The sequence below is a fragment of the Pongo abelii genome, chromosome 10 (genome assembly GCF_028885655.2).
Source record: "Pongo abelii isolate AG06213 chromosome 10, NHGRI_mPonAbe1-v2.0_pri, whole genome shotgun sequence".
Classification (NCBI taxonomy): Eukaryota; Metazoa; Chordata; class Mammalia; order Primates; family Hominidae; genus Pongo; species Pongo abelii.
In genome coordinates this window covers 32,682,292-32,703,247 of record NC_071995.2, presented here as the reverse complement: position 1 = coordinate 32,703,247, position 20,956 = coordinate 32,682,292, and the positions used below count along the sequence as shown (strand labels likewise).

Genomic DNA, 20,956 nt, shown 5'->3' with positions numbered 1-20,956 from the left:
GCACGCGCCGAGCCCCGGCGCCCCCGCCCGCCCCCCGCTCCCACAGCCCGAGCACCGCTCAGCTGACCCGCGGGCGCCAGACGCGGAGGCTCTCAGCTCGCGAGCGCAGCTGCGGCGGCGAGGGCCTCTCAGGCCGACACTCCCCCCGTGCCCCTCCCCCACCCGGCCGGGCTTCGGACCCGCCGCGCGCGAGCCCGCGGCCGCTTCCCCCGCGCCGAGCGAGGAGGCAGGCTGTGGCGGCGAGAGGCGGCTGCGCGGCCATGGGCGCGCCAGTGTCGCCCTAGGGCTGGCGCACAGACCACAGCCGGAGCGGTGGCTGCAGCCTCCACGGAAAGCTTTCCCGGGTGGCGGCGGCGGCCCCTGGAGCAGCGCGGCCGGGATGAGCGGGAGCGGCGCGGCGCCCGGCCCGAGCTCGGGCTCCTCCCCGGCCGCCTGCCGCTTCGCGCACTATTTCGTGCTGTGCGGGATCGACGCAGACAGCGGGCTGGAGCCTGACGAGCTGGCGGGTAAGGCCAGGGCTGCGGCGGCGCTGAGTCCCCTCAGGGGCGCGGGGGACGCTGCGGGGTCGCGCGGGAGGCGGGGTGCGGGCTCCAGACAAAGTCAGCTCCCGGTGGCGCCCTCCCGCCGCTCTCTGGCCGAACGGGCGCTGGGGCGCGATTTAATGACATTGTTATTTATTCCGCGTGCGGGCTGTGCGGCTGCGCCCACCGGGGCTTTCGCCTCCGGGCGCTGGGTTATTAATAACAGGCGCGGGGGTGGCCCCAAGGGCACGGTCCCCGCCTGGCGCGCTGGCCCCTTCGCCTGCAGCGGCACGCGGAGGCGGCCAGTGACTCACCGGGCGCGCGGGCTGCCCCCCGGCCGCCGTGCCTGCCTCCCACCCGCCAGCCACCCGGCCCCGGCCGCGAAGTTTCGGCCCCGCACGTGACGCGGCTCTCGGGCCTCTTCGGGAGAGGGGGAGTCGGACTCAGCTCGGCTCCCGCCGGTGTAGCGTCCGCGGAGGAGCCGGTGGCAGTGCGGAGCCAGCGCTGGGCGGGGGCCGGTCGGACTTCATCCTGGACTCTGCCCTTCGCGCCGCCTGCCGCTCTGCGGTGCCGGCCTAGTCACCTTTTGGAATCCTGTGGATTTGGCCGCGTCTAGGAGCTGGGAGGGACCTTTGGACGCTCGGGACCCAGCACCGCGCTTTGTTGACACTGCCTACACTGTTCCCGAGTTTAAACTCAGTTGGGTGTACCGTGTGTTAGTGCCTGGTTTTCCCGGAGGGATACCGGTCCCTCCGCTTGACTCATTTGATTTGATGGCGCAGTGCGGGGCTGTGCTGGGGAAACGACGCCGTTAAAAGGGGCCGTTAAAGGGCGAGGGGGGAGGGCAGCGGAGTGCGCAGTGTCGAGAGGAGGCCGGGGAGAAAAAACTGATTTCATTTTTCACGCCTGTTCCTTTCTGCTTGCCTCCGCGGGATCTGAATCTTGATTTGTTGTTGTTAAATGGGTGAGAGAAGTGACATCTACCGCCTGAACTCTGTGTCAGTGTTAAAGACTTAGGTCATAGCCTTTCAGAACAACTTCCTTTGGACAAATAATTCCTTATTGATTGCACTAACGTAAATTTTTCGCTTTTCCTTTGGTGGGGGTGGGGAGACTGGGAAGAATATATTAAATAATAATAGTAAACAAAACTGTTCAGCCTTAAAATACAGTCCCCATCAACCCACGTCTTGGCTATCTTTTTCTTAACTCAGCTTCAGAGCAAAACATTTTCTTTTTTTCGTATTCTTCGGAGGTAGAAACACAAAACATTTTCAACAAAAACTATAAGTCTAGTTTTAGTTAAAAAAAATTTGGAGAGATAATAGAATACCAGGTTTTTCTGTATGTGTAATTATGTAATCACATTGTTTCTTCAACTAAGATTTCATGTACATGTTAAGAATGGCTTTGTTAAAGGATATGAAGAAAAAATGTCTGCAGAGAGATTTGGAGAGATTCTTCTCGAGATTGGTGAAGGAATATTCTTACTTTTCTAGACTCCTTTCTTCCCTAAAGATCCTAAACATTTGTGGCACCAGGGTCACTTGGAGGCCTTCTGTCAGTGATGACTGATGAAAGGAAAAAAGCCTGTATTTTTCTTCTCCATTTGCCTACTGAAGCTAAAACTGTACCTTTTAGGTATGACCTAGGACTCTTTAGGCACAGTGAGAGTGATGTTAACAAAACCATCAATTAGACTTTAATGCATTTTTAAGAAACAAACTATGATGTCTTTGCAAAACTGTGTGAGTGTGGGTGATTGGGATTTCTGCTTCTCATATTTAATGTATTCAGGTAATGTATTTTGCCTTGTAATATTTCAGTATCATTCATCCAACAAACAGTTTTGAAAGCGTCTATCTGTAGTCGGTTTTTTAGGCACTGGGGACAGCTGTGAAGAAAGCAGTCAGAAATCCCTGCCATCATGGAGCATACCTTCTGGTGTAAAGAGATAATGAAAATACAATCATCTCTCCGTAACCATGGGGGATGGATTCTAGAGTGTCCCCCACACCAAAATCCTCGGATGCTCAAGTCTCTTAAAATGTTGTAGGATTTGTATATAACCTATGAACATTTTCCTGTACACTTTGTCATCTCTAGATTACTTATAATACCTATTACGTTGTGATGTTATGTAAATAGTTGTTATACTGTATTGTTTAGGGAATAATGACAAGAAAAGTCTGTACGTGTTCAGTACAGATGCAACCATTGTAGGCCTAACTACATTTTCAATCTGTGCTTGGTTGAATCTGTGGATGCAGAGTCCACGTGAAGTGCCAACTGTATATAGTTCTCCAGATGTTAATAAGTGCTATGAGGAAAAAAAGCAGTGGAGTGGATTTAGGGACATGCCAGCAGAGTGGGGGGATGGTGGGGTTGTGATTTTAAATAAGATGGTTAGGGAAGGCCTCACAGGGAGGGTGACATTTGAGCAGAGCCTTGAAGGACATGAGGAAGCAGGCCAGGTGGATCACCTGGGGGTACAGCATTTCACGCAGAAGAAACAGCAAGTGCGAAGACCCTGAGTGGGACAGTCCCTAGTTTGTGCTGGTAACAGCAAGGAGTCCAGTATGGCTGGAGCTGAGGGAGAGGGAGAGTGGTAGGTAAGATCAAAGAGAAAGGGCAGGGGAGATTGTATAGGGCCTCATGCAGTTGTTAGGCTTTTAACTCTGAGATGGGAAAGTATTGGAAGGTTTTGAGCAGAGTAATGACAAGATCTGATGTGCCTTCTAAAACGACTGTTGTGGCTGCTATGTTGGGTAGACTATATCAGGGCAGGGGTAGAGGCAAGAGACCAGTTAGGGAGCTCTTTCAGTATTTGAGGTGAGAGGCTGGATGCTGTGGCTCACGCCTATAATCTTAGCACTTTGGAAGGCCGAGGCAGGTGGATCACTTGAGGTCAGGAGTTCAAGACCAGCCTGGCCAAATGGTGAAACCCCGTCTCACCTGAAAATACAAAAAGCTGGGCATGGTGGCACACGCCTGTAATATCCCAGTTACTCCGGAGGTTGAGACAGGAGAATCGCTTGAACCCAGGAGGTGGAGGTTGCAGTGAGCTGAGATCGTGCCACTGCACTCCAGCTTGGGCAACAGAGGGAAACTCTGTCTCAAAAAAAAAAAGTATCTGTGGTGAGAGAAATTGTTGGCTTGGTGAAGTAGCAAGAAGGACTCAGATTCTAGATAAATGTTGAAGGTAGACCCAACGAGATTTGCTGATGATTTGTATGAATATGTATGAATTCTATTAATACGGTAGTCATATTCAAAGAAAGTGGTCAAAGATGACTCCAAGATTTTTGGACTGAACAATTATAAACTTCTCTCCTGAAATAAGGAGACTGATGGAGAATCAGACTGGAAATCAGTTCAGTTTTGGATGTATTAAGTTTGATGTGTCCATTAGACATTCAAATGGAGATGTCACATAGACAAGACATCTCTTGGGGGAAGATCTGGACTGTAGGTATAAATTTAAAGCCATGAAATTACTTAAGAGTTGAGTATAGATAGAAAAGAGAGGAGGACATGCAAATGATTGAGCCCTGGGGCCATTCTAGCATGCATAGGTGGGGAGGATGAGGAGGAGACAACCGAGGAGATTGAGGAGTGTGGATAGTGACATGGCAGGAAAACAGTAGAATGTCATATCATGTTCTCAACTAAGAATTTTCTTGACTATTTCCGTAGAGCAACATTTGGGGATCATGAAACTGTGTTAGGCAAATTAGCCAGAAGGTAGTTTCTGTTTTGCTGCATTAATTTCAAAGTTAATGATAGTTAAGTTTCTATTTTGCCTTGCTGGAGCTGATCTGTCTTTATCACACTTTCGTAGCAAGTTGTCACCGTGCCTCTAGAAGGTCTTAATTGACTTCTATTAAACATAAATTCTACCGGTTGCTTCATAGACTTTCTTAACATGTGTATTCCTAGAATTCACACTCTGCAGGTGGTGGGACATTGAAATCAAACACAGCAACAGTTAAGTAGATTAAGACCTTATAATAAAACTTATCAAGGCTTCAAATGGTTTTTAGACACTCCTAGTAAAACCAAGCTTAAACAGCAATGGAAGAGACTTCTTTCATCTCAAATACGTAGATCTCTTAATAGCTGAAAATAATTTAACTATATACATAAAAATATATTTTAAAATGGAGGACTTAGAAACTTTATGGTGATGTCCACATGTATATACTGATATATTACCTGTTGTCCTTTCTTTACCACATCGTAGTTGTAGTGCTTCTCCTACTCACTGTATATTTTCAAGAGGCACTTTGCCCATGAACAAAACATCCTTTGGGAGAAATGTTTAAATTCCCTTTAAATATTAAAGATAAGGAAAAGGTTTCAAAGTGGGATTCTTTATTGCATGTAGAAGAAAGGAGGTATAAATGGAGGTAAATCATGCAATTAGTTGATGTCAGGGAAGGCAGACATCATTTTGAAATCTTATTTTATAGCTTTTATTTCCTTTAAGACCTGGCTGTAGGAATACACATGGCTTAATTTACAGCAGTCAATCTTTTGAGCAATGGGAAAATGAAGGACATAATAAGGCCTTTATTAAGTAACATAAATATACAAGCCCTCAAGAGAGAAGGGACTTTGCCTCTTTCATAGTGTCTTATATACAGTACACAGTGTTTAATAAGGGAATGAATATAAGTTTACATGAGTCTACAAATTATGTGATGACCAGAATATTCTTAAAGTGTTCCCTTGGTAGCCTGGATTCAGCCCTCCTATATAGTTGAAGTTTGATGGATGAGATCTCTGCCATAGAACTTTGTTTAGATCTTTTCCTTAGTGTCTCTCTCTAGCTATTTTTAGCTTTGGTTGTGTCGGGTGTGGTTTTCAAAAGAGCCTAGAGACAGTGGAGACCATGATCTGAATTCAAATAAGCATAAGATTTAGTCAAGACTGACAGAATATCATGTCACATTAGTTCTTGAAGGGACCTTAGACATATTTATGGTAAAGAAACTGAGGCTCAGAGATTAAGGGCCCTGTCAGATTACATTTGATCAGCAGTAGACACCTGACTAGTGCCTGGTGGTTCCAGTCCACTATGCTCCATAGTTATTCTATTTAAACTCAGAAAAAAGATGAGCTTGACTCATTCAACAGGCATTTCAGGATTGCCCTTATTCCAGACTGAATGTCATAGTCAAGACTGTGCTGAAGTGTGTTTTTTAAAAACAGTGGCTGGGTGTATAGGCTTAGTTGGGATAGAAGCTGCCCTGATCCAAATACCGTTGGTACTGTGTCAGTTGTTAGCTTTGTTGACATCCTTGGCTCACAATAGATTCTTGGGAGTTTGGAAGGTCTGCCCCGGGTAGCTCGGGGGCTGGAGAAGGAGTAGTACAGGGATCAGCCTTCATTTTAATGAGGCCAAAGAAGATTCAAGATCTGGTTGCTGTGTGCTAGTTTGGCTCTTTGTCCCCAAATCTCATGTTGAAATTTGATTCCTAATGTTGGAGGTGGGGCTTATTGGGAGATATTTGGGTTATGGGGGCAGATCCCTCATTAATGGCTTGGTGCCCTCCTAGAGGTAATGAGTGAGTTCTCCCTCTATGAGTTCCCACAAGAGCTAGTTGTTAAAAAGAGTCTGGCACCACTCCCCTACCCTCTTCGTTCCTCTCTCTTGCTATGTGATCTCTAATTGGTTAGCCTTCTGCCATGAGAGGAAGCAGCCTGAAGCCCTCACCAGAAGCAGATGCTGGCGCCATGCCTCTTGTGTAGTATAGCCGCAAACTATTTCTTTTTCTTCCTTTTTTCTTGGGGGGTGGGGGTGGGGGGGTGGGGGGTGTGGAACAGAGTCTCTGTTACCCAGGCTGGAGTGCAGTGGTGCAATCTTGGCTCATTGCAGCCTCAATCTCCTTGGGCTCAAGCAGTTCTTCACCTCAGTCTCCCTAGTAGCTGGAACCACAGGCATGTGCCACCATGCCTGGCTAATTTTTGTATTTTTTGTAGAGATGGGGTTTTGCCATCTCTCCAAAGATGTTGCCCAAGCTGATCTCAAACTTCTGAGCTCAAGCAGTCCACCCCTCCTTGGCCTCCCAAAGTGCTGGGATTACAGGCAGTGAGCCACCATGCCCGGCTGAGCCATTTCTTTGTAGACTACCCAGCCTCAGGTATTTTCTTCATGGCAACACGAAAACAGACTAAGACACTGTGGTATAATGATCATTTAATTTTGGAAATCTACTGGAAATAAAACTCTTTATAGTGAAATTGGCCCAAGAGTGAGTGAAGCTAAATTCTCTGTGATAACCCCAAGGCTCAGGCTTATGGCCCATTTTGTTAATGCAGGACACACCAGCATAGACAACTGGGAAGACAAGGGAGGGGAAGAGGGTAAGACATAGTGTCTTTGAGAGAGGAGAGAAAGGGAAAGAAAAGGGGACAGGGAGAGAGAAAGGAGGCTGGAGGAGTAGAAGTTCTGTTTGCTGCTAAGGTGTTAAGACAGACTGTCCTAAAATTCCTGTGCACATCCTTTTGCTTGTATTTCCACTGTTGGTCACAGATACTCTCAGAGTAATAAAAGTAAATATCTAGAATACAATGCATTGTTAGTCATGATTTCCGTAAAGCTTCATACAGAAGAAGACATTTTCCTCTTCTATAATTTACTGAATGGTAGGGATGGTTCTATACAGGATGCTTTAGGAAACATGCCATATGCCTGATCCTTAGCATTTTTGTTTAATAATGACCTAAATTTTGTTTTTGGTAAAACCATAACTAGCTATTATATTTTGGATTGTTTAATGTTAAATGCTTACAGTGTGTCAGATTCTGGAGTACATATGTAAGTGATGGCCGCTGTCCTATAAGAATCTATGATGAAATAGTAAAATAGCCAACATTTATATAGTGCTTTCCACATGCCAGACACTGTGCTAAATTCTTGTTGTTGTTGTTTGTTTGTTTGTTTGTTTTCAGACACAGTCTTGCTCTGTTGCCCGGGCTGGAGTGCAGTAGCGTGATCTCGGCTGACTGCAACCTCTGCCTCCCAGGTTTAAGCAATAATCATGCCTCAACCTCCCAAGTAGCTGGGACTACAGGTGTGTGCCACCATGCCTGGCTAATTTTTGTATTTTTTGGTAGAGACGGGGTTTCATCACGTTGGCCAGGCTGGTTTTGAACTGACCTCAGGTGATCTGCCTGCCTCGGCCTCCCAAAGTGCTAGGATTACAGGCGTGAGCCACCCCACCCAGCCACTGTGCTAAATTCTTTATAGTCAGTACCTCATTCAGTCCAGACAACAACCTTAGGAAATAGGCATTGTTTTCTCTCTCTCTCTTTTTTTTTTTTTTTTTTTTTTAAAGACTGAGTCTCACTCTGTCACCCAGGCTGGAGTGCAGTGGCACCATCTCTCCTCACTGCAATCTCCACCTCCCAGGTTCAAGCGATTCTCCTGCCTCAGCCTCCTGAGTAGCTGGGATTACAGGCAGACGCCACCACACCTGGCTACTTTTTGTATTTTTAGTAGAGATGGGGTTTCACCATGTTGATCAGGCTTATCTAAAGCTCCTGACCTTGTGATCCACCCACCTTGTCCTCCGAAAGTGCTGGGATTACAGGCGTGAGCCACCACGCCTGGCCTGTTTTCTCTTTTGTACACAGGAGGAAACTGAGTCTAGAGAATGACTACTTTACTCCAGTTCCTATAATAAGTAAGAAGCCTGGATTGAAGATCTGTCTGACATAATTCATCCATACCCATAACCACTATATTTGCTGTCTCCCTAGTAACATACGCTGTATCATACAGATTGTAAAATCTACCAGTATATAGATCCCAAATGGGTAACCTTATCGTCAAATGAAATTATCTTTTTATTCCTATATATGGGAAAGATATTAAAGGTGACACTGTCGGGCAGGCCTTTATGACCTGACCTAGCTTGTTTCTTCTTTGGTCAGCACTAGTAATTTCTCTTGCATGCATTTCCTCATTCATTCATCACAGATTTAGATTTAGAAAATTATATATTTAACGATATTTTTGCTTTTGTCAATGAATATTTTTAAAGGTAAGGTGTTACTGTATAAAGGCTTTTACTATGAAATATACCACTTTTAACTTTTTAAAAAACCTCTTTGCTCTTCTTACTGTGTTTTATCATTTCTTAGCATAAATAATTTGTCATTAGGTGAGTTTATAGTTTTTTAAAGGAATGTATGAATGCTTGTGAAACCATAGCTGGCAGGGCAGTGAGTACAGCAGTTAGAGCTGGATGCACAGTAAGAAGCTGAGATTCCAGTCCTGGCCTGTCACTTGTGACAGCTGCAGGCATCAGTGTTCTCGTCTGTCTTGAAAAGGGTTAAATGAGATGAATGATTTCTAACTACCACCCTTGGGGCCTGAAATTGTTTTTGAGTAAAAAAGCTAAGTTTATCTGTTAAAAAAAAAAATTAATCCTAAATGTCATAGAACAAGAGGACCAGTACACACCACATGTATAGTCAGCCCTCCATGTGTGTGGGTTCCACATCTGCGGATTAAACCATCATCAAATTGAAAATACAGTGTTCCAAAAAAATAAAAACCAAAAATTGTGGTTGCATTTGTACTGAACATGTACAAGTTTTTTGTTCTTGCTATTGTTCCCTAAACAATACAGCATAACAACCATTTACATGGAATTTGCATCGTACTGAGTATTATAACTAACCTGGAGGTGATTTAAAGTGTATGGGAGAATGTGCGTATGTTATCTGTACATACTACACTATTTTATGTAAGGGGCTTGAGCATCCTAGGAGTCTTGGAACCAATCCCACACAGATACTGAGGGATAACTGTACCACATGACGAGCGATTAAGTAATTAGAAAATCAGCCACCAGGAAAGGGAGAAAATCAATTAGTTTATACAGTTCCCTTTCCAGGAAAGCTACTTTTTTTTTTTTTGAGACAGAGTTTCCCTCTTGTTGCCCAGGCTTGAGGGCAATGGTGCGATCTCGCCTCACCGCAGCCACCGCCTCCCAGGTTCAAGCGATTCTTCTGCCTCAGCTTCCCGAATAGCTGGGATTACATGCATGTGCCACCATGTCCCCTTAATTTTTTTTTATATTTTTAGTAGAGACAGAGTTTCACCATGTTGGTCAGGCTGGTCTCGAGCTCCCGACCTCAGGTAATCCGCCCGCCTTGGCCTCCCAAAGTGCTGGGATTACAGGCGTGAGCCACTGTGCCTGACTGAAAGCTACAATTTTTAAGAAGCATTTTGAAATCTTAATGTCAGTTAATGGACTCCCAATTATTATCTACATGGACTTTTAAGGACCCAGGGGTTCCTGTTTGAAATTACCATACTAATCTCTAGATTATTACTGTAGTATGGATGACACTGCCAGTTCCCAAATATAGTCAGTGAGATCTTAGAATAATTTTTTTCTACTTAAAATTCTCTAATAACTTCCTTTGTATTTAGAATAAGATTCAAACTTTTAGGTATTTGTTTATAACAAATAAATATTACATTTATTTGTTTATTTATAACGAGTGAGACAGGGTCTTGCTCTATTGTCCAGGCTGGAGTGCAGTACTGCAATCACAGCACACTGCAGCCTCAACCTCCTAGGCTCAAGTGATCCTCCTACCTCAGCCTCCCAAGTAGCTGGGACTGTAGGTGTGCACCACTATGCCTGACTGATTAAAAAAAATTTTTTTTGTAGAGATGGGGTCTGTGTTGCCCAGGGTGGTCTTGAACTCCTGAGCTCAAGGGATCCACCCATCTTGGTCTCTCAAAGTGCTGGGATTACAGGGGTGAGCCACTATGCCTGGCCTATGTGTGGATTTTAAAAACTCTAAAATGGACCAGGCGTGGTGGCTTACCCCTGTAATCCCAGCACTTTGGGTGGCCAAGACTGGTGGATCACTTGAGGTCAGGAGTTTGTGAGCATGCTCACCAACATGGCGGAACTCCATCTCTACTGGAAATACAAAAATTAGCTGGGCGTGGTGGTGTTTGCCTGTAATCCCAGCTACTCGGGAGGCTAAGGCATGAGAATCGCTTGAACCCAAGATGTCAAGGTTGCAGTGAGCTGAGATTGCGCTACTGCACTCCAGCCTGGTTAACAGAGTGAGACCCTGTCTCCAAAATTAAATATAAAATAAAATAAAATAAATAAAAACCCTAAATGGAAGCTAGAGTTTCCTTAAAAATGGGAAGCTTGAGATTGATGAAAAAGCAAGATAATGGATAAATGATTTTTAAAAAAAGGTATCTAAACAGCTTTGTGAAGGGCTAATAAAATTTCTTTCAACTATAAAATGTATTAGCCTATTCCTTCCCTCTTCAAATAAGATACAGTAAATAAAATTAACCATTTTTACCAGGTATATGCAAGCAAGCGTGCAGGTACCAACAAGGCTTTGATTTTTTTTTAAGCAAACATGTCTTATTTATTTATAAACTAGTGCCAAGTGATGAGCACATAAATGATGGGTAGTGTTTATTAAATTTCAGAACGTGGTTGTGCTAAAGAGCACTTGTAGCTTCAGTTGTGGTTTTAAAGGAATATCTTAGGAAATTGCATTTACAGATTCGTTCTTCATGGCACCTACATCAGCTTTGGGCACAGTCAGCCAGTACAGTTCTTTTTGTTTCAATAAAGTTTAATCCTATATATATTTTATATATATATATATTTTCTATTTATACTCTCCTATTGTGCTTTACAATGCACTGTTCTACCTAAGGCTTGACTTTTTAAGATGGCACCATGTAAGGTCCTCTTGGCCAGAGATTCCAAAAACTTTTGGTATGGGACTGTCTTTCCCCATTACTCTTTTCTCTTTTCTCTCTTTTCTCTTCCCTCCCTCTCTCCCTCCCTCCTTCCTTCCTTCCTCCCTCTCTCCCTTCCCTCCCCTCCCCTTCCCTCTTTCTCTCGCTCTTTCTCTCTTTCTCCTTTTCTTTTCTTTCTCAGAATCTTGCTCTGTCTCAAAAAAAAAAAAAAAAAAACCCCAGGCTAGAGTGCAGTGGCGCGATCTTGCCTCACTGCAGTATCTGCCTCCTGGGTTCAAGTGATTCTCCTGCCTCAGCCTCCCAAGTAGCTGGGACTACAGGCGCTCGCCACCACGCCTGGCTCATTTTTGTATTTTTAGTAGAGAAGGGGTTTCAGCTTGTTGGCCAGGCTGGCCTCAAACTCTTGACTTCAGGTGATCCACCCCCCTCGGCTACCCAAAGTGCTGGGATTACAGGCGTGAGCCACTGCGCCTGGCCTCCATTACTTTTCAAACAAAATGTAGCAATGGCTGGTTGAGTGTGAGGAGGTAAGAACTGAGAATTCTAGGAATGAAAGTATTAGTATTTTATCTGCTGCTGAGACAGCACATCCTGAGGATAGAAGAGGCCGGAAGATTGGCTTTCTCAGATGTTCTGCACCTTTTCCAAGAATCTATGACTTTACTAACTTTATTCGAAATTAACTCTCGTAACTATTTTTACTAACATGGGTTTCTTGGGTTACCTTTTATTTTTCTGTTAGAAACTTGTGTATATCACTCATGCAGAAAGCTAATTTTGAAATAATGCTTTATTTAAATGACTTTCAAAGATATGTGCTAGCATTATTAAGTCAGAAGTAATCCCAGGAAGTCACCCTTATTCTATGATGCTATGAAAATAGTTAACGTTTATGAGGCATGAACTGTGGTTGGTGATTTATAAATGCTAATTCTCATAATAACTTGAAAATATTACTTTTCTCATTTGATAGATGAGAAGGATGACATTCAGCGAGTTGCCCAAAGACAGGAAAGGCCATAGCTCGGATTCCATCCCAGGCTGTCTGGCTGCAAACTAGCCTTTTTTTCTATGCCCTGCTGCCCCTGAGTCCTTCAGACCAGCTGTCCTCAACTGCTGGGTGGTGACACATTAATGGGCCTACCATTCATGAGCTAGGTCACTAGTAATTATTAACAGTAGTAGACATACTGAGGTTATGATATATATTTTAAAATAAGTGGAATGGATTCAAGGTCTTCCCTCTAATGATATTATTTTTATTCAGTTCCATTCCTATGTGCTTTTATTGGGTGGGAGAGAAAGGTGGCATTATATGCATCAAACCAGTAATTGTGCATAGCCCCATACATAATGGGAAATCTATTTTATGCTACTGGTAAGCTACCGTTACTGATGAGCTATGAGTAGTTTCCACATATTAATAAAGCCTTTTAGGAATATCACTGCAGAAGTAGTCAGTCTGTTTGCTTTACTTTCCTCTAGAAAACTATTTTGTGCATTATCTGAGAACACCCATGGGAGTGTGTGTCTCAATACTTTTGCTGATCTGGATTGTTTCTAGATACTTTTCTCAATTATACAATGTGACAGTGTTTTGGAAAGGGCATTTATAAATTACAATAAAAAATGATCCAAAAGGGGATGTGTGCTAAAGACGAACAAACAAAAATGTGATGGAGTTAATAATGTTAGGGTTGTAGTTTTTTTTTTTTTTTTTTTTTTTTGAGACAGGGTCCCACTTTGTCCCCCAGGCTGGAGTGCAGTGGCATGATCTTGGCTCACTTCAGTCTCCACTTCTCGGGCTTACGCAGTACTCCTGCCTCAGCCCCCCAAGTAGCTGGGACTATAGGTGTGTGCTACCACGCCTGGCTAATTTTTGTATTTTTTGTAGAGATGGGGTTTCACTATGTTGCCGAAGCTGGTCTCGAACTCCAGAGCTCAAGCTATCAGTCCGCCTCGGCCTCCTAAAGTGCTTAGGATTACAGGTGTGAGCCACTGCACTGGACCCTGTAGAATTTTTTCATTCAATCTTGCTGTGAAGACTAAAGTGCTGAATCCTTAAATATAGTTTGTGGACTCTAGATTTTAAACTGTGAAACCCAGTTTAAAGATTTTTTTTTTTTTTGAGACAGACTCTTGTTCTGTCGCCCAGACTGGAGTGCAGTGGCGCGATCTCAGCTCACTGCGAGCTCTGCCTCCCGGGTTCACGCCGTTCTCCTGTCTCAGCCTCCGGAGTAGCTGGGACTACAGGCGCCTGCCACCACGCCTGGCTAATTTTTTGTATTTTTCAGTAGAGACGGGGTTTCACCATGTTAGCCAGGAAGGTCGCGATCTCCTGACCTCGTGATCTGCCTGCCTTGGCCTCCCAAAGTGCTGGGATTACAGGCGTGAGCCACCGTGCCTGGCCTAAAGATATTTTTAAGTTTAAATATTTTTAAGTTTAAATCTATTTTTGTAGATTCCCAGAGACCTTCTGATGAAAATCCACTTAATTTTGCTTAATTTTTTCCTGTCCATGTCTGGAGAATCCAGGTTTCTGCTTTGTAGACTATATTTTCTTGCCCCTCCCTTCTCTTCCTCTTTTCTAGTACAACATACTCTGTCATTTATTTAAACAGGAAATTATCCTATAGTTTGAGAAAACATCAATGTAGAAGTGATAATGTAAATTAAGTAAATTTCTGATCATCTTAATTCCTCAGTACAGCTTGACACAAGATTGCTCATAGACCAGGCTTTTGTACTTTTTTCTCTAATCCCTTCTTCAAAGATCACCCTTATTTTCACCTTGGTCCTCATGATGCCATCTCTTATTGCTCTTTTGGTTGTCCCTTTTTGAGAAGAACCTGTAGAAGAAGAAATATTCTTTTGACAAAAAAGTTCTTGTATCATTATGTAAAACCTTATAGTGAAAAAACTCTTTCTTTTTTTTTTAGAAATAAGGTCTCGCTCTGCTGCCCAGGCTGGAGTGCAGTGGTGTGATCATAGCTCACTGCAGACTTGATCTCCCAAACTCCTGGGCTCAAGTGATCCTCCTGCCTCAACCTCCTGAGAAGCTGAGACCACAGCTGTGTGCCACCATGACCAGCTAATTAAAAAAAAATTTTTTTTTTTTTAGAGATGGGTTCTTGCTTTATTGCTCAAGCTGGTCTTGAACTCCTGACTTCAAGTAATCCTCCCTCCTCATACTACAAAAGTGCTGGAATTATAGGTGTGAGCCACCATGCCTGGCCTGAAAAAACTCTTTGAAATGTCTGTCTCAATCCTCCAGTTACCTTCATTTCTAGCAGAAACTGGGAAATTTCTTATTTTCTTTTTTCTTTTCTTTCTCTCTTTTCTCTGTCTCTTTCTTATCTTTCATTATTATTACTTTTTTTTGAGATGGTGTGTTGCTCTGTCTCCCAGGCTGGAGTGCAGTGGCATGATCACGGCTCACTGCAACGCACTCTGTCTCCTGGGTTCAAGCGATTCTGATGCCTCAGCCTCCCGATTAGCTGGGATTACAGGCGTCTGCCACCACGCTTGGCTAATTTTTGTATTTTTTAGTAGAGACAGAGTTTCACCATGTTGGCCAGGCTGGTCTGGAACTCCTGACCTCAAATGATCCACTCACCTTGGCCTCTTAAAATGCTGGGATTACAGGTGTGAGCCCCTGTGCCCGGCCTCATTTTTCTTTTTTTTTTTTTTTTTTTGGAGACAGAGCCTTGCTCTGTCACACGGGCTGGAGTGCAGTGGCACAGTCATAGCTCACTGTAACCTCAACCTCCCAGGCTCAAGCAGTCCTCCCACTTCAGCCTCATGAGTAGCTGGGACTACAGGCATGTGCCACCATGCCTGGTTAACTTTTTTCTTTCTTTCTTTCTATTTTTTGAGACAGTCTTGCTCTGTCGCCCAGGCTGGAGTGCAGTGGCATGATCTTGGCTCACTGCAACCTCCGCCTCCCGTGTTCAAGTAATTCTCATGCCTCAGCCTCCCAAGTAGCTGATGATATTACAGGCATGTACCACCGTGCCGTGATATGTACCTGGTTAATTTTTAAATTTTTTTTGTAGACATGGGGTCACACCGTGTTGCCCAGGCTGTCTCAAACTCCTGGACTCAAGCTATCCTGCCTGGGCCTCCCAAAGTGCTGGAATTACAGGTGTGAGCCACCACATCCAGCCTGAAACTGGGCAATTTCTTATATCTCACACCTTTTCAGGTTTAGTACCTTTTATTTCCGGTATCTGTTCAGTTTTCTTCCTCTTCCTTCTCTTGTGGTCCTTTGAGAAAACAGGGACAATCTGCTAGTCTAACGATATTCTTTCTAGATATTAAATTTATATCAATTTTTTATTGCTGTAGATCAGGACTGAAACAGCAAAAAGGAATTGTTTCCTTTGGGCAGAGATGTGACTTGTTTTTGAAGGGGGTAGTGGGTAGTCACAATCTACTCTTACGTAATTCCCTGATGTAGAAGTCCTCGTTTGTTGCAAGAATCAGCACCAACATTATCAATTGGAATTCTATGAGAATGAGATACTAACTTTAATAAGAATACATTGAGCAGTAGGAATTTATGGCTGGTTATAGGTTTAAAGCTTGTAGGTAATTTACTTTTAGAACCACAGTGTTTTCTATTTTTAGGTGAAGTTATCCTCAACTTCAACTCTAACTTTTAAGGAAATGTAAATGGCTGGGGTAACAAGATAACAGATTGTTTAAAACTATTTCCTATCTCCTGTCTCAAGTGTATGTATTTTCTTAATAAATAAACTTTTGTCAGGATTTCAAAATATTCTGGCTCAGCTCCAGGAAAATGAACTTTCACACCGGACTTAACTTGTTTTGTGCCATTGTTCACTAGAACAATGACTGTGATTTCACAGTTAATTAAAACACAGGCATTGGTACCCTTGAGGTGACTATGCGAAAATAGGTTATTTTTGGTTATTCTCACTCCTGTCTGGCAGTGCTTCATTTTTTCATTGGCAGCTCTAGCTACAATCTGATTTTAATTAAATACATGAAAGCTGTGTGTACTAGAATGTAAAATCTTGTATATTCTTCATAGTGAAGGACTGATAGGACTCGTTTACAGTGAACCACTTGTAAATCATCTTGTTTCTGGTGGATGGGGCCAGTGGGGAAATAATTAAAGTATTGAGTGTATGGAGAGGATAGAAGTTGGTAGAAAACAAAAACTTAAGAACCATACTGGTGATTCCAAAATTCCCCCTCCACCTCCCTTTTATTATTTTATTTTTTATTTTGAGACAGAGTCTCGCTCTGTCGCCCAGGCTGGAGTGCAGTGGTGCAGTCTCAGCTCACTGCAACCTCCACCTCCCAGGTTCAAGTGATTCTTCTGCCTCAGCCTCTCGAGTAGCTGGGACTACAGGCACGCACCAGCACGCCCAGCTAACTTTTGTATTTTTAGTAGAGACGGGGTTTTGCTGTGTTACTCAGGTTGGTCTCGAACTCCTGACTTCAAGAGCTCCACCCGCCTTGGCCTCCCAAAGTGCTGGGATTACAGGTATGAGCCACCGCACCTGGCCACCTCCCTTTTAAATTTTTATTATTATTATTTTTTAGAGACAGGGTCTCACTCTCTGACCCATGCTGGAGTGCAGTGGCGCGATCACAGCTCACTGCAGCCTCGATCTCCCGGGCTCAAGTGGTTCTCTTGCCTCAGCCTTCCGAGTAGCTGGGACCACAGGCACATGCCACCACACCTGGCTAATTTTTTTTTTATTTTTTGTAGAGACAAGATCTCACTGTGTTGTCCAGGCTGGTCTCAAATGGTCCTTGCCTCAAATGGTTCTTCCACCTTGGCCTCCCACTGTTGGGATTTCAGGCATGAGCCACTGTGCCTTTTTTTTTTTTTTAAGAGATAAAGAGTCTCCGTTTGTTGCCCAGACTGGAGCACAGTGGCTATTAACAGGCAACAGGCCATCATAGTTCACTACAGCCTCAACCTCCTGGGCTCAAGGGATCTTCCTGCCTCAGCCTCGTGGGATAGCTGGGACTAATGGCGTGCACCACGGTGCCTGGCCAGAATTCTCTTTATCTCATTGATACCTCTATCACCCTCTCTGTCACTTAGAACACAAAATTTGTGGTTAGAGTAGGAGAAGTGGTAGAGGGATAGCCAGCAAATGCCCTAGACCCCAGAGCTTCTGTAGATTTATTGTCCATTGAAGAATCATGGAGTCATTATAAGAGTCTCCTGCGCAAATGTGGAGCCTACTTAATGAACATTGAATGAAATTACATTCACTTTTCCCTGGAATGAAATCTCTTAAGCAAGAATAAAAATTTAGCTTTTTCTGAATGTGAACATAAGGCCATGAAGTAGACATACCTTGTTGAATCATTATGAGGCAGCGGCCCAGATATGAAATGTCTGTTGACGTGTGTGCACATTCAGTATTTATTTCAGTGCCTTATTGAACTCTGTTGAATAGATCAGGTGACAGCTTTTATCTGAACATCAGTCTTTGAGGGACAGTTGAAGCACTGTTATATGTGTGAGCGAGAGATTGGTGTTTTTTTCAAATGTAGAAGAGGTAACTTCTTACATTTTTTGCACTTAAAAGTACATTATTTCATAATATTCAAATTTGCCTTGGGACTTAAAGTATAAATTGTCATATTATTTTAGTAATACAATTGAATATTTTTTAATGTCTCTGAACTAATGAGATACAGTTTTCTTTCAAGTGTGGGAACTATTTTGTACCCTGTTCCCTGACCTCTGCCTTTTGACCCTGTCACTTTGTGATGAGATTATAGATAGGCCTTTGAGCTTTTCTCCAGTCTGCTCAGGTTTCCTTACACAGCAACATATAAAGCTTTAAGCTCCTTTAAAAGATGCTCTTAGAATTAAAGAGAACATTCAGATTTAATTGGCATGAGTTTTGTAAATATTTTTTCTTTAAAAAGTCTTTTTCTTCCTTAATGCTTTCCTGTCCCCCAAATCTATTTAATTATGTTTTCTAAAATGGTATATTTTGGGAGAGGCTAACAATTAGAGCTTTCTAGGATAAGGAAATCCAAGAGAGATTCAACTGTTTATTCCCTATTTGTTGTCTCTAGGTATGAGAAGTTAAAATCCAGATTCAGAGGGTGTCATACAAGAGCAGGAGATTATTTTCAGAGAGAATCAGTGCTTTAACCTTCTTATAATAAGCACTTTTTAGATAACACCTTTTAGATACTTTTTCAGATGCCTAAAATAGAGTAGGAAGAGAAACAAGGACAGAGGAAAGGAGACTGATTTCATTGGCTATGTGTTAGTAACTCGTGAGTTTTTTTTTTTTTTTTGAGAAAGAGTAAAAGTGACAAAAATAAGGGCTTGGGGATTTGATATTTATTTTGTTATTGTTTTACATCCTATCTTCAAGATTATCAAGAAAATTAAGCATTTGCTCTGTTTCAGACATTTTTAATAGGACTTTCTGAGGAATGTCTGTTTTACGCACCATCAGAAAGATTTGTAACAATGAAGCTGTAGGACTTTGGTTTACGTGGCCCATTCTTGCTACTCAACAATGAGTGAGGGTAAATAAAATGATTGGTTTGAAATAACAAAAGGCAATATGTGATTTATGTGCTTTTCTTTTTTTTTTTTTTTGAGACAGAGTTTCGCTCTTGTTGCCCAGGCTGGAGTGCAGTGGTGTGATCTCGGCTGACCACAACCTCCACCTCCTGGGTTCAAGGGATTCTCCTGCTTCAGCCTCCCAAGTAGCTGGGATTACAGGCATGTGCCACCACACCTGGCTAATTTTGTATTTTTAGTTGGGATGGGGTTTTTCCATGTTGGTCAGGCTGGTCTTGAGCTCCCGACCTCACATGATCCATCCACCCTCGTTGGCCTCCCAAAGTGCTGAGATTACAGGCATGAGCCACTGTGCTTTTAAAAAATTGTGGCTTTTGGCTGGGTACAGTGGCTCTCGCCTGTAATCCCAGCACTTTAGGAGGCCAAGGCTGGCAGATCACCTGAGGTCAGGAGTTTGAGACCAGCCTGGCCAACATGGTGAAACCCTGTCTCTAAAAAAAATACAAAAATTAGCCAAGGGAGGTGGTACCTACCTGTAGTCCCAGCTACTCTGGAGGCTGAGGTGGGAGGATCACTTGAGCCTGGGAGTTGGAGGTTGCAGTGAGCAGAGATCTCGCCACTGCTCTCCAGACTGGGTGACAGAGCCAGACCCTGTCCCAAAATAATAATAATAATAATAGTAATAATAATAAGTAGAATGAAAAGAGGGGGGTGGTAGTGGAAGGGAGCTGAAAAGTGCATGATAAATTATGTAAGGAAGCATTAGGCTTTGGTTAGAAATGTTGTTAGCCAGCTGCGAGTGAACCCATCTGGCACACTTTTTCATTATTCTTCTGAAATATTCATGGACTCTAACAGTTCCTACCTTGTTTGCACTAGATCCTCACATACTGTTACCTTCTGGCAGCCAGTCTGTAGTTGCATTGGGTTGCCCTTGTTTTGTTTTCTTGTTGCTGAGGATGTAATCAATAAAGAGTAGATACTCAAGGTAAAGTTTATGGATACTCAAATTCACTTACAAATAATGGCTAATCACTACATTTTATTATGCTTTAATGTGTATATATATAATATTTTATCTCTGAATTATGAATCTGTTCTAGTCATTAAACAGTAACATTCATTTTCTTTTCTTTTTTGAGCTGGAGACTTGTTCTGTTGCCCAGGCTGGAGTGCAGTGGTGTGATTCTGGCTCATTGCAACCTCTGCCCCTCTGGGCTTAAGCAGTTCTCCTGCCTCAGCTTCCCTAGTAGCTGGGATTACAGACGTGCACTAACATGCTCAGCTAATTTTTATATTTTTAGTAGAGATGGCGTTTCACCACATTGGCCAGGCTGGTCTTGAACTCCTGACTTCAAGTGATCCACTCACCTCAGCCTCCCAAAGTGCTGGGATTACAGGGATGAGCCACCACAACCGGCCCACTTTCATTAAAGAAATTTTTTTTTTATTTAGAGAGCATATGATTAAAAGTTAACTTAAATTTTTTTATTTGCAAAAGGCATTTGCATGTTTCTTATTAGTTTCCAAGAGATCTCTTGAAATCATTTAGGATGTAGATCAAGAGAGACGGTAAATAATCCTTTTATTTTTAAAAATTAAATTATCTTCAGATCATTGATACTAGATTTATCTAGGTTTCAAAAATGTTTCTGAAAATTGGTCTTACAAACTCCTCTCAAAGTTCATAAGACTGCTTTTTGTACTGAATAGTAACTTGAGTTCACTTAGGTGTTCTTGCTTCCGTTTCAGGAAGAAACTTTGCTGCTTTGTCTTTACAATTAACGTATGATCTTCTTACATTAACTCTCTGCTTTACACAGGAATGGAATCCTCAGTTTTTTTGTTTTTACCCCCAAAGGAGGTTAGCAGTTGGAGTTCATTAAAAAAATGCTGAGATTTTACCTAGTTGAGTGATAGATTTAGGTTTTAGAAAGAGTAGGATCAGTCTTTCCATTTTTGTGGTTTAACACTGTGATGGCGGTGTTGAAAAAGGTGGGCTGTTTGTGTTATAAATTTGTATGATATGGATTTTCATGTTTAAGTCCAGTCTTCCTTTGGCTTCTCTTCTTTTAGCTTTGACTCCATTGTCTGCTTTGGCTTTGCAAGGTGAAAAAACATGGCCCT

The 20,956-nt window shown here is 42.9% G+C and overlaps 1 protein-coding gene across 2 annotated transcripts in view; it reads left to right on the top strand.

Moving 5' to 3' along the window:
• The window catches only part of DENND5B (DENN domain containing 5B), a 191,347-nt gene continuing 170,391 nt past the window's right edge, over window positions 1-20,956 (top strand). Inside the window, exon 1 of one of the 2 annotated variants that reach the window (XM_002823082.6) lies at window positions 1-506. In XM_002823082.6, the coding sequence (XP_002823128.3) occupies window positions 380-506 (127 nt within the window). In that variant the 5' untranslated portion in view covers window positions 1-379. The remainder of the gene's footprint in view (window positions 507-20,956) is intronic. The other variant, XM_024257191.3, reaches the window with a different exon arrangement.